Consider the following 12,489-nt stretch of genomic DNA (forward strand, 5'->3'; position numbering starts at 1 on the left):
TAAAGTAAAAAGTTTTTCATCATCAAGAATTGAAAGAGATATTCTTGTTTGTATACTACTGTGTTTGTATACTATTATTTAGACAATACAGTAAAAGAATAAAAAGAAAAAAAACCAAGAGAGAATGCTTTTCCATGACTCAATTTATACCAGAGCTCTTTAAGTTAATACTAGCAATGTCTTTTTTTTTTTTTTTTTTAATATGTATCTCCTGAGCACAAAGGTTGGAATATGGAACTCTATAACACAAACACAACCTGTTCAGTGTGTAAAAAAAACCCAACACACTATTGAAAGGATCTATTGAAACACACTTCTTAAAGGAAGACTCAAAAGCAATTTATACCAAGACAAATAAATACAAAAGGTTGTTGACTTTACTGGGATTTACTCAGGTATCACATACATTTGTCATGGAATTTTAAGAGTGCTGAGGAACAGACAACAGTGACATTGCATTTGCATCGTTAACCAGGAAACATAAAAATATCTTAGGAGCATATTCAATTGCTTCTAAATGACAGAGGCTGGGTGGAAAGGTGTTGTTTAAGAACTGCTGACTGGTAGAGATAGGACTGAAGAAACAGCTCTGCGCTTCCTACAAAAATTGTAGGAAGGAAAACAGAGCCTTCATTTATTGCACAATTTCTCTCAGGTAACAGCATCTCAGTGCTTTGGTTTCTCCACATGTAAAATCAAGATCATCTTTACTGATTGCATAAGGATGTTGCAGGATTTATCTTGGTTCAAGTGTTTTAAGACCTTCAGATAGAAATGCCATACAAGGCACTCCTCAGTAATAAGCTCATATATAGTTTTCTTACCCTTGTGACTTAATTCCTATTTATACACACATTTTTCCCCCTCTCCCCCCTTTTTTTTTTTAAATATCATATCCATCTAATCCTTTTAATCCTACTTGCATCAGATGATCGCTCCCTCTGTCCAGGTCTGACCTTTACAATGAAATGCATAAGCTCCAACTTCCTTGGAAAAGGAAAAGAAAAAGCTTCCATCTGTAAAACTTTTTCAAGAATGACTGCGTTGCATCCATGCTTATGACCCTTTTTTGCTGACTGGGTCAATAAAGTTTAAAAAAATTCTTATAAGACTAAGTTATTTTGATGACTACACACAGTACTGCCATCTTACAGCGTAATATACACCACATTCTAAGTTAACCTATATCATAAACAACATGGGAAGACTAATTTTCTATGCTAACAAAAAAGTATATGTTATGGCCTGAAGAGTCATCCTAGGAGGCACCTCTGACTTCATCTGAGGGAAGGTTTTGAAACTCTAAAATAGTAGGAAAGCCTTCATAAATTATATCCTATATAAAAATGATAACATTAAACAGCTGGATTGAGACAGTAATGGAATTTGACAAACAGCAACTTATAAGTAATGAAAACGGAATGACATTACCTAGTCTCCCAGATACACTGCAGCAGATCAGCAGTTTGCAACAGGGATCTTTTTCATTTATGAAAGTTACTGTAGATATAGCAATCATTACCAAACCCAAAAATTATTTGGAAACATATATCTCTGACCATACTTCCATTGCATTTGATGCAAGATCACTAGATCTAAATGGCAGTCATAGATTCTCTCTCTTGATTCATTCCAGTACTTTTATTTGATTGTCCTCCCTTAAATCTCTTTTATATATACACAAATATCTGTTACCAATATATACATATAAAAAAATGGTAGACAGAAGTCTGTTAAAGGACATATGCATATACACCGAACACCCATTACACTATTTAACGGTAGGGCTAGCTCTGATCATAAGTTCTTCTAAGCTGTTAATTTGAAATTTCATATACAAGCTTTACTTGAGCCATGACTTGGGTAGCAATATGTAATAATGCTAATTTAGCAGAGAGGCAGCCATTTCCCTCTCAATGTATTATATATTTAACAAAACCAAGAAGAAAGGAAAACCTGTCTCTGAACTAATAAAGGTTATATACTCAAAAACTATTCTCGACAGCAATAATACTATCAACTTGTAGAAGCTATGCAAAATTGCCAAGTTTTTTTTTACTATAAGTTTCTAATGCGCTCTTCAGCTGATCCTGGAAAAAAGAAAACAAATTGTTTTCTACTTCTCTTAATACAAATGTCAATATAAGTCAGAAAATCCAGCGTAAGAACGAAATCAAAAGTGCTAAGTATAAGTTTATTCTAGTAATTCTAAGAATCCATAGGATAAAGTAAGATCCTAGTAATTCTAGTAGAGTAGTGTTACGTTCAACTTGTGTCCCATTAAAGGTCTCTTATATGCCACACAGAACAGAAAGACATCATATGACATTTAGTACCACTGAAGTCAATGACCAAAGTAATCAATGTCACAGATGTTAGGTTTTCTGCTCTGGTCTCTTCTAGATGATTTTATAATGTCTGTAAAAAGCACCTGCTCTGGCAATTAAAATTTATTACCTGCAGCACTGGTAGTTCAGTCTCATCTTCTGCATCTTCAGGAACTACACTCACAGCAAAAGCTGAAAGAAAAAGCAGGCTTTTTTCATATTATAGGAGCTCACTTTCCGCAGCAAAAGAAAAAAACCATTTAGATAGATTTTCACATTAAATGATACTATATTGGTGATAATCTTTATGAACATAAAACAGTCCGTTCTTACAGAATTTATACATTTGCTGCCTGACAATTCTATTCCTGTACATCGCTGAAAAGATCACTCTTTGATGTGAAGCCAATTTATCTTGGCTTCAAGGCAAATAAATCCCATTTAAAAAAAAAAAAAAATCAAATCTGTTCAGTCCAGTAGTTCATTTGACAATAGCATAATGTGCTATCACATGGGAAACCTGCATTCCATGCTAACTTTAGGTTCAAGTGTGGATTACCAAAGCTTCACTTGGAACCACAGAAACTGACAGCAGCGGACAGAAATTTCTATCAAACTTGAAGATGGCTGTCATACGCTTTGAATGCCATCTTTGAACAACAGTCAAACTTGTTAATGTATGAGACCCAAATAAACATTTACAAAAAGAACAGAGACCCCAAAGAGCTAATTTGCACAGACCTAGCATTATCTTAAACCTTTTATACTGACACCATCCTACGCATACACTTCTGATTTGTATTAGAAAAATAATCATAAAAAAGGGTTGTTTTTTTTTCTTGTTGATATAGTCATCTAATCAATTTGTCTCAGCTTTACCATTTGTAAAAGTAGTTCCATTTAACATAAAAAAGCTTTGCTAAGACTCTTCATAAGGAGTCTTTTTCTTAAAGGTACTAAAGAGATGCAAATGAAAGTAAATTGCTATAATTTGGAAGGAACTCAAGATACTACTCATCATAGAATCATAGAATCATAGAATCATAGAATCATACAGGTTGGAAAGGACTTCTAAGATCATTGTGTCCAACCGTCAACCCAACACCACCATGCCCACTACACCATGTCCCTAAGGGCCTCATCTACACGTCTTTTAAATACTTCCAGGGATGGTGACTCCACCACTTCCCTGGGCAGCCTGTTCCAAGGCCTGACCACTCTTTCAGTAAAGAAATTTCTCCTAATGTTCAATCTAAACCTCCCTTGGTGCAACTTGAGGCCATTTCCTCTTGTCCTATCGCTAGTTACTTGGCAGAAGAGACCAACACCCACCTCGCTACAACCTCCTTTCAGGTAGTTGTAGAGCGCGATGAGGTCTCCCCTCAGCCTCCTCTTCTCCAGGCTAAACAACCCGAGGTCCCTCAGCCGCTCCTCATAAGACTTGTGCTCCAGGCCCTTCACCAGCTTCGTTGCCCTCCTCTGGACACGCTCCAGCACCTCCATGTCCTTCTTGTAGTGAGGGGCCCAAAACTGAACACAGTATTCGAGGTGCGGCCTCACCAGTGCCGAGTACAGGGGCACGATCGCCTCCCTGCTCCTGCTGGCCACACTATTTCTGATACAGGCCAGGATGCCGTTGGCCTTCTTGGCCACCTGAGCACACTGCCGGCTCATGTTCAGCCGGCTGTCGACCAGCACCCCCAGGTCCTTTTCCTCCGGGCAGCTTTCCAGCCACTCTTCCCCAAGCCTGTAGCGTTGCATGGGGTTGTTGTGGCCGAAGTGCAGGACCCGGCACTTGGCCTTGTTGAACCTCATACAGTTGGCCTCGGCCCATCGATCCAGCCTGTCCAGGTCCCTCTGCAGAGCCTTCCTACCCTCCAGCAGATCAACACTCCCACCCAACTTGGTGTCGTCTCCAAACTTACCGAGGGAGCACTCGATCCCCTCGTCCAGATCGTTGATAAAGATATTGAACAGGACCGGTCCCAGTACTGAGCCCTGGGGAACACCGCTCGTGACCGGCCGCCAACTGGATTTAACTCCGTTGACCACAACTCTCTGGGCTCGGCCGTCCAGCCAGTTTTTTACCCAGTGAAGAGTGTACCTGTCTAGGCCGTGAGCCGCCAGCTTCTCTAGGAGAATGCTGTGGGAGACAGTGTCAAAGGCCTTACTGAAGTCCAAGTAGATCACATCCACTGCCTTTCCCTCATCCACTAGGCGGGTCACCTGGTCATAGAAGGAGATCAGGTTGGTCAAGCAGGACCTGCCTTCCATGAACCCGTGCTGGCTGGGCCTGATCCCCTGGTTGTCCCGCACATGGCTCGTGAGCACCCTCAAAACGAACCGCTCCATGATCTTCCCCGGCACCGAGGTCAGGCTGACCGGCCTGTAGTTCCCCGGATCCTCCCTCTGGCCCTTCTTGTAGATGGGCGTCACATTGGCAAGCCTCCAGTCGTCCGGGACCTCCCCAGTTAACCAGGACTGCTGGTAAATGATGGAGAGCGGCTCGGCAAGCTCCTCCGCCAGCTCCCTCAGTACCCTCGGTGGATCCCATCCGGCCCCATAGACTTGTGAACGTCCAGGTGGCATAGCAGGTCATTAACTTCATCCTCTTGAATAATGGGGGGTTTATCCTGCTCGTCGTCCATGTCTTCCAGCTCAGGGGGAAATCATGGTCAAATAGATGGTTTTCTTAAAAACTGGGGTGGAAAAAAAAACCCTCAACAGATTCAAGTGGAGTGTCTCACTGCAAGTTTAAGTTATTTATTGCTTGAAATTGATTTCAAATTGCTAGCACCTGTCAATTCCTTTGACACGCTAGAAACCTGGAATGTAGGATAGCAAGAAGACAAGGTTGTCCAAAGCCTGTGGTGCTCCATCTCTGATTACCTATATCCCTATGCTCTTTCAACTGGAGACCAAATTTCATCAATTATATTATATCCCTTGCTGACAGCATGTTCTGATTATTTTCCTCCTTCTCTTTCAACATAACAGTACTTAAAGCTCCAGATAAGGAATATCTTCCCCTACAAAAAACAGATCCACATCTTCTACTTGACATGATCCTAATTACAAGATCAACACAAAACACCTTTATTCCACAAAATGTATTAATTATATACTATTAACCTGAAGAAGTATCACCTCATAAATTCGGCTTATTCGCAAAACTGAATGCAAGCAGAATTTTCTTGACTTTCAGTTTTTAATGTGCAGCTGAGGAATGGCGCACGTGAGACCTGAAACAACTGTGATTGACAAGAGATGCTGCCCCTCTCACCATAACATTCAATAACCCATGCTTCTAAGATTTATAAAATATTAATGCACGTAATCCTTGAAACAAATCAAACAATACTCAGATAACCTGTAAAAAAAAAAAAGACCTATTTCATACTATGCCTTTGAGAGCACAGATAAAGCTCTTCAGGGAACTATTTTAACAACTTACTTCACCTTCGTATTACAGAATGAAAGAATTGTTGAGGTTGGAAAGGACCCCTGAAAATCATCTAGTCCAACCCCCCCCGTCCCGAGCAGGACACTGAGCACCTTGTCTAGTCAGGTTTTGAGCGTTTCCTAGGACAGAGACTCCACAAACTCTCCGAGCAACCTCTTCCAGCATTCAACCACTCTTAGAGTAAAAAAAAAAAAAAAAAAAAAAAAAAAAAAAAAAGTATTTCTTACATTTAAACGGAATTTCCTGTATTTCAGTTTGTGCCCACTACCTCATGTTCTGTTAGGCACCAGAGAGTCTGGCCCTATCTTCTTTATTGCCCCCCATCAGGTATTTACACATGTTGGCAAGATCCTCCCTGAACCTTCTCTTCTCCAGGCTGAACAGCCCCAGCTCCTTCAGCCTCTCCTCATATGTCAGGTACTCTGATCTATTAATAATCTTCATGGTCCTTTTCTGGGCTCACTCCAGTATGTCCCTGTCTCTCTTGTACTGGGGAGCCCAGACCTGGGACACAGCATCCCAGGTGTGTCTCACCAGTGCTAAGCAGATCACCTCCCTTGACCTGCTGGAAACACTTCCTAATGCAGCCCAGGAGGCTGCTGGCCATCTTTGCCACAATGGCACACTGCTGGCTCATGGTCAGTTTGTTGCCCACCAGGACCCTGCAAAGCTGCTTTCCAGAGAGTGTGCCCCCAGTGTTCACTGGTGCATGGGGGGTGACTCCTCGCCAGGGACAGCACTTGGCATTTCCCTTCGTTGAACTTGGTTTTCCAAGTTTCCCATTTGCCCATTTCTCCAGCCCGCTAAGGTCCCTCTGAATGGCAGCACAACCAGCTGGTGCATCAACCCCTCCTGCCCATTTTGTACCCTCTGCATACTTGCTGAGGGTGCACTTTGTCCCATTGTCCAGGTCATTAATGAAAAGGCTAAACACCTCTGGAGCCATTATCAACCCCTGGAGTGCACCATGCCACTGATCAGAGCCCCTGAGCCCAGCAAGTCAGGCAGTTTTCTATCCACCTCACTGTCCACATATCTAGCCCATACTTCAACAGTTTGTTTATGACATTATAGGAGACAGTACTGAACTCCTTGCTAAAGTTGAGATAAACAACATCCACTGTTTTCCCCACACTCATGAAGGCAGTCATCTCATCACAGTCGTCTTTTGGGTTGGTCAAGCATGATTGCCCCTTCATAAAAACATGCTGACTTCTCCCAGTTACCTTCTTGTCCTTTGTATGTTTGTCTTGTCCTGCCTTGTTTGGTAATGGTATCCAGGATTATTTGTTCCACCACCTTCCCAGGGATTGAGGTGACACTGGCCAACCTATAGTTTCCCCAGATTCTCTTCCTTTCCCTCTTGAAGACAGGGGTGACATTTGCTCTCTTCTAGTCTTCAGGAATCTCCCCCAATCACCATGACCTTTCAAAGATTATCAAGAGTGGCCTTGCATTGACATCGTAAAGCTCCATCAACACTTGTGGGTGCCTCCCATCAGGTCCTATGGACTCCTGTATGTCCAGTTTGTTTAAATGTTCCCTAAACTGGTCCTCCTCCAGTGAGAGTAACTCTTCCTTGCTCCAGACTTTCCCATGAGTTTCAGGAGCCTGGGATTGCTGAAGGTGGGTTTTACCAGTACAGACCACAGCAAAGAAGGTTTTGAGTTCCTCACCCTCTTCCACACCCTTCTTTTAACCAAGTCGCCCTCCCCATTCAGAGGCAGGCCCACATTTTCCCTTTTGCTGCTGACACACCTGTAGAAGCCGTTTTTCTTGCCTTCCACAAGTGAATCCCTCACCAGATTCAACTCCAGGTGGGTTCTGGCTTTCCTAACAGCATACCTGCACTCTCAGGCAGTGTCTCCATATTACTCTTGGGGTGACCTGACCCTATTTCCATCTCTTGTGTGCTTCCTTTTTATGTCCAAGTTTTGTCAGGAGCTCCTTGTTCATGCATGTGGGCCTCCTGCCATCTTTGCTTGCCTTCCTGCATGTGGGGATGGACCATTCTTGAGCTTGTAGGAGGTGAACCCTGAAAATCAAACAGCTCTCCTGGACCATCTCCCATATCAATCTTTCTGTATTGTTGAGGACAGTGGTAGACTGAATATGCCTGGCTAAAAATGACTTCTGCTGCAGCTCCCCAACATACAGTGCAACTTCAACACTCACACATATCATTTATTAAACAAACCAGTATCTGTGATGAACATTAAAGTCTCTCTATGTACCATTATTTTTATTCCCGGTGACTTCAGACATGAAGCCTCCCCTTCTTTTCAAAAAAATAAACATATTAAAATGACTCAGTATCTTTTACATTAAATATTTCAGGTAGACTTTTTCCAGCTAATACATTTTAATGATGACAAGAACTGTTCAGACTATTTTTAAACTACCGAAGAACCATTAACTAAACAGACTAGCAGACCCCTTAAGACACCCCAAAAAAGCCTCAAGAGTCTTCACCCAACAGTAACCAAGTTTTTCACTCAGGCAGACTGTATGAATTCATTTTAGCAACAAATATGCCATGGCCCCTCTACTACCTTATTAGAAAATCTGCTATGCACACATAATTTGATATAAGTAAAGCAGTCTTCAGAAGTAAACTGGGATGCACTTGTGGGGTAAATTCAAGTCTTACTAACATATGCCAAGACTGTTCTGGCTAAGCAACCTGATCTCTCAACCTGGAAATAAATATCTTCTTCTAAGGATTTACTAGGAAGAGGGTGGCATGAGAAGAACGTGGTAAATCTAGCTAGCATATGACTTATCAACAAAGGGGCCACAGGATAGGTAGGAAATACAGTGCCTGTGTGCAAGTGGACATCTCTAAGATTAATTCATCCACCCGCAATTCACTCCCAAAAGGTTTCTGAAAAAGGTGTGCCCAGGAGTGGACCACAGATAAAAAAATTCTAACTACACATGCAGCTCATGACCAGATCAGTTGTATAACATAGGCAGAAACTGTAAACTCTCTGCGGCAAGGACATCTTTTTGTTGTGTGTAAAGTACACACGCACAAAGAAGGATGACCTATGTCTGGGAGCTATCAGATGCTACTATAACAAAACAGTAACTTTTCATGTCCAAACATCATTATTAATTCAGACAACTGCAACAGATTTCTTTCAGTCTAGAACTTCCTAAGACACATCAGTCTCTGGAGCTAGAGGTACCTTCGCTAAATCCAGAATTTCCTCTAGTCCCTTTTGAGTTTTTTGATGCAATGCAAGCATACCTCAGGTGGACCACTGATTTACCACAAAGAAAATATATTGCAAGAAGAAACTGATTAGCTGGTAAAAGTTCGAACCGTGTAGGCACCACAGTAACCAAAAAGGCTAGGGTGATTAACTGTACAATTTCTCACAAACAAAGCTATCTAAAGCAGAAAAAAATACAGCAAGGCACTGTCTTCAATACAACCCATAATTTTGTATTTGTCACTTCATTATTTAATGCATGTTTGTTAACACACATAGCTATTCACATCATTTGGCACAAGCAGACAGAAGATGAACGTTGTCAATTGCCAGTCCTCCCCTCCTTTTGCTAAATGCTCAAGAACTGAGTAAGATAAGTAAGAAAAGGAAAGAAATTTTAGAGAGACTTTAAAGCTCTTTATTTTTATCAATCTTATCTTTATTTCTTTTGAAAGCAGAACTAGAATCCACTGAAAAAGCTAGACAACATTTTTGGATCCATTCAAAACCTGGAAATTTAATCAGAGAATGTAATATAAGCAGCTTCAATTCCTATTTATTTTTCTCAAGTGAGAAATTAAAATTTTGGTGAGTAAATAGACTTGCTTATAACACTAGAAAGTAAAACTCAATCATTTATTTTCACCGTTCAGCACCTAAACTGCAGGAATATGTGTCAACAGACTATTAGGGAAATAGATGTAAATACTGTAGTATTAAAATACAATATACTGTATAAATATATATAATGATATAATACCACATTATAAATGTAGAAGTAATCCTTTATTCAGTACTACCCTTTGGAGTGTAAATAACTTCCAAACGTTTACAATTATATGTCCTTTAAGTGCAAAGCATGTTAAAATCTGAGGAGTTAATTCTTTTGCTTTCACAGACAAAATTCATTTGAGGCAGAAAGGCAACGCTTCTGTTATCTTCCTCTTTTACCATCTGATTCAAGGCTGACTGACCCCAGAGTCATTCCAATCACCTCACTGGGCTGTGGGTCAGTTTAAATGAGCTACAAAAATGTTATGATTCTATGACTTACGTATGGCAAAACCATGACTAATAATAACCACTTCAAATAACAAAAGCCACTGGTTATGTTCTACACAGTAGATAAAACATTTAAAATAGGATTTCTTTATACTTCTAATTATAATGTAGTGAAAGGCCCATTTTTGTTTTGGTTGGGTGTTGGTTGGGTATCCTCCCCTTCCAAGTTTTCAAAGAACATAAGATTCTATGGATTGACATGATTCCAGAGAAAATCTGCACTGATACTGTCAGTCAAAGAGACAGGATCTTCCATAATGAGACAGCCTGGGAGCGCTAGCAAGCAAAATAAATTAGTTTCATGTATTTATATGCCAGCTTTTATAACATTTCTTCATTGTTGCTACCCTATCAGCATCAAAGACCCCAGTCTAGCCAGCTAAGAATGAAGACTTACAGATTTATCAACCCAAAATGGGGATAGAGCAGAGGGGAGGAGGAAGAGGAAGGGGTGATGTAAGCTAATTTCCATCATCTGAAGCTTTTCATAAAATAAAAGCAACTTGTTTTATTTCTTTACTATATTTCTTTAAGCTAATGGCATATATGGGAAGAAGGCAGCTGAAATCACCACTGTGAACCACTGAAATGTCTAAATGAGTGCTGTGTACACCACTATCTTTATAAAAGGCAAGCAAAGAAAAACAGTAGAAGAAGCAGCAGCACCATTATCCCTTCTGATTGTCTAGAAGTTAGATCAAACAAAATCATCTGAATATGTTTTCCCATTCTGCAAGCTGTCACCTGCAAGCTGAAATTTATGAAATGACTTAACTACCAAGACAAGCTGTTTTCTTCTGTGAAATGCAATCCAAATCATTTCTGTTTTCCAAGAGCAAAGCTGATTGTTTTGCAAACTTACTATCCTGGCCATCTCAAAAGCATGGGGTATTTACGAAAGAAAGGACTTTAATATAAAAGGGTATTTAAAAAACTACAAGAAAGTCATGATACTGCAATAAGCTTCAGAACAAATTCTATACAAGCATTAATCGAGACCTACTAAACAAGAGGTAAATGCACAAGAACTGAAGTTTTTCCATTTCTGCCTTCTACCTGCATCTATGTATGTATGCATGTACAATAAATATACATACACACACAGGGAAAATTGAAGCTGCTATTCTCTGACTGTGATTACAATCTGTTCGAGGTTACAAGTGCTATAGTACCTTGCTGAAGCACTGGAGCAAAACTACTCATCCTGGAAAGAATGAAATACAGCTTTAGGAAGAGCAGTAGTGTATTAAGACTCCTCCAAAAACCAAGCTGCATAGGTGAAAAGTGTTTTACCAGAGAAAAATCAAAATATCACAGTTTTACTTTGCTGAAAACAGGATTTATTTGTACCAGGTTTCCCCTGCAGGATTTTGATCCACAAGCCATAGTAGTGGAAGAGAATCAAATCCAAAGGCTCAGAACAAACTGACAAGCCTATGCTGACGGAGATGGAAACATTTAGGAACAGGTGTAAACATTTATTTCTGTCTCTAACACTCACAGCAACAACTCCTAATTCCAAGAGCCTGTAGCAATCCAACTGCTGACATACTACTAACCCTTCTCTTTTAATCTTCTCCCATCTGCCTAGACCCATTAAAAACGTCTCTAAAATATAGTATTAAGATTTTTTTTTTCTCTCTATGCTGACAAAGGCAGTATTACCTTTCCACCTCCCCTCAGCAACACCCAGACAGTAAGGCATATTTCAAACACGAGCACGAGTAGCTTCGCAGTGGGTTTTAGCTAGTTGTTTAATGACGATTTTCTTGACCAGAGCGGCTGGCCCCGTGAGGACCGGTTTCCACGGCGAGGGCCTTCCCCTGCCCCGCACTCGACCGGGGGAGAGGGCCGCCCTCCCGTCCCCACACACCGCTGCGGGGCCCGGAGGGCGGGAAACGGTCCCGGCGCCGGCCGTCATCAGCACCTCAGAGCCGGGGCCGCTGAGGGGAGCCCGCGCTGCCCCGTCCGCGCTCCAGCCCAGCTCACGAACAAACTTCGGGGAAGGGGCACCTCCTGTCTCCCCGCCCGCTTCCCCTCGCGGGGCGGGACAGAGGGGTGAGGAAGTGGCAGCGGCGGCTGCGGCGCCCCCACAAGCTCTCCAGCTCTGTCCCGTGCCCTCCGCCCCCTCACCACCTCCGCGGAGGGGCTGACCGTCCCAGGTCTCCTCCCTTCACCTCGCCATGGCGTCCCGGCCCGGCCCCCGGCCACTCACCCCGGGTGCGGAGCGGCGGGAGAAGGAAGAAGAGGTGGGCGCACGCAGCGAAAAGGAGCCAGCGGTTGCAGCCGGGCTCCCGAGACATCTTGGCAAGGGCCGCCGAGCCGCACAGCAGGGGGAGGAGGAGAGGGGCACGGTGCGCCCGGCTGCCCGCTTCTGCCGCAGGAGCGCGGGCGAGCGGCCTCCGGCTGGTGGCGGTGC

The 12,489-nt window shown here is 42.3% G+C and overlaps 1 protein-coding gene across 2 annotated transcripts in view; it reads right to left on the bottom strand.

Moving 5' to 3' along the window:
• B3GLCT (beta 3-glucosyltransferase) overlaps positions 1-12,489 on the bottom strand; it is a 71,184-nt gene extending 58,695 nt beyond the window's left edge. The window contains exons 1-2 of one of the 2 annotated variants that reach the window (XM_075139825.1): positions 12,286-12,489; positions 2,458-2,519 (exon numbers count right to left, since the gene is read on the bottom strand). In XM_075139825.1, coding sequence (XP_074995926.1) covers positions 2,458-2,519; positions 12,286-12,373 — 150 coding nt within the window. In that variant the 5' untranslated portion in view covers positions 12,374-12,489. Of the gene's footprint in view, positions 1-919; positions 988-2,457; positions 2,520-12,285 lie in introns of those variants that run through there. The other variant, XM_075139824.1, reaches the window with a different exon arrangement.

The sequence above is a fragment of the Calonectris borealis genome, chromosome 1 (genome assembly GCF_964195595.1).
Source record: "Calonectris borealis chromosome 1, bCalBor7.hap1.2, whole genome shotgun sequence".
NCBI lineage: Eukaryota > Metazoa > Chordata > Aves > Procellariiformes > Procellariidae > Calonectris > Calonectris borealis.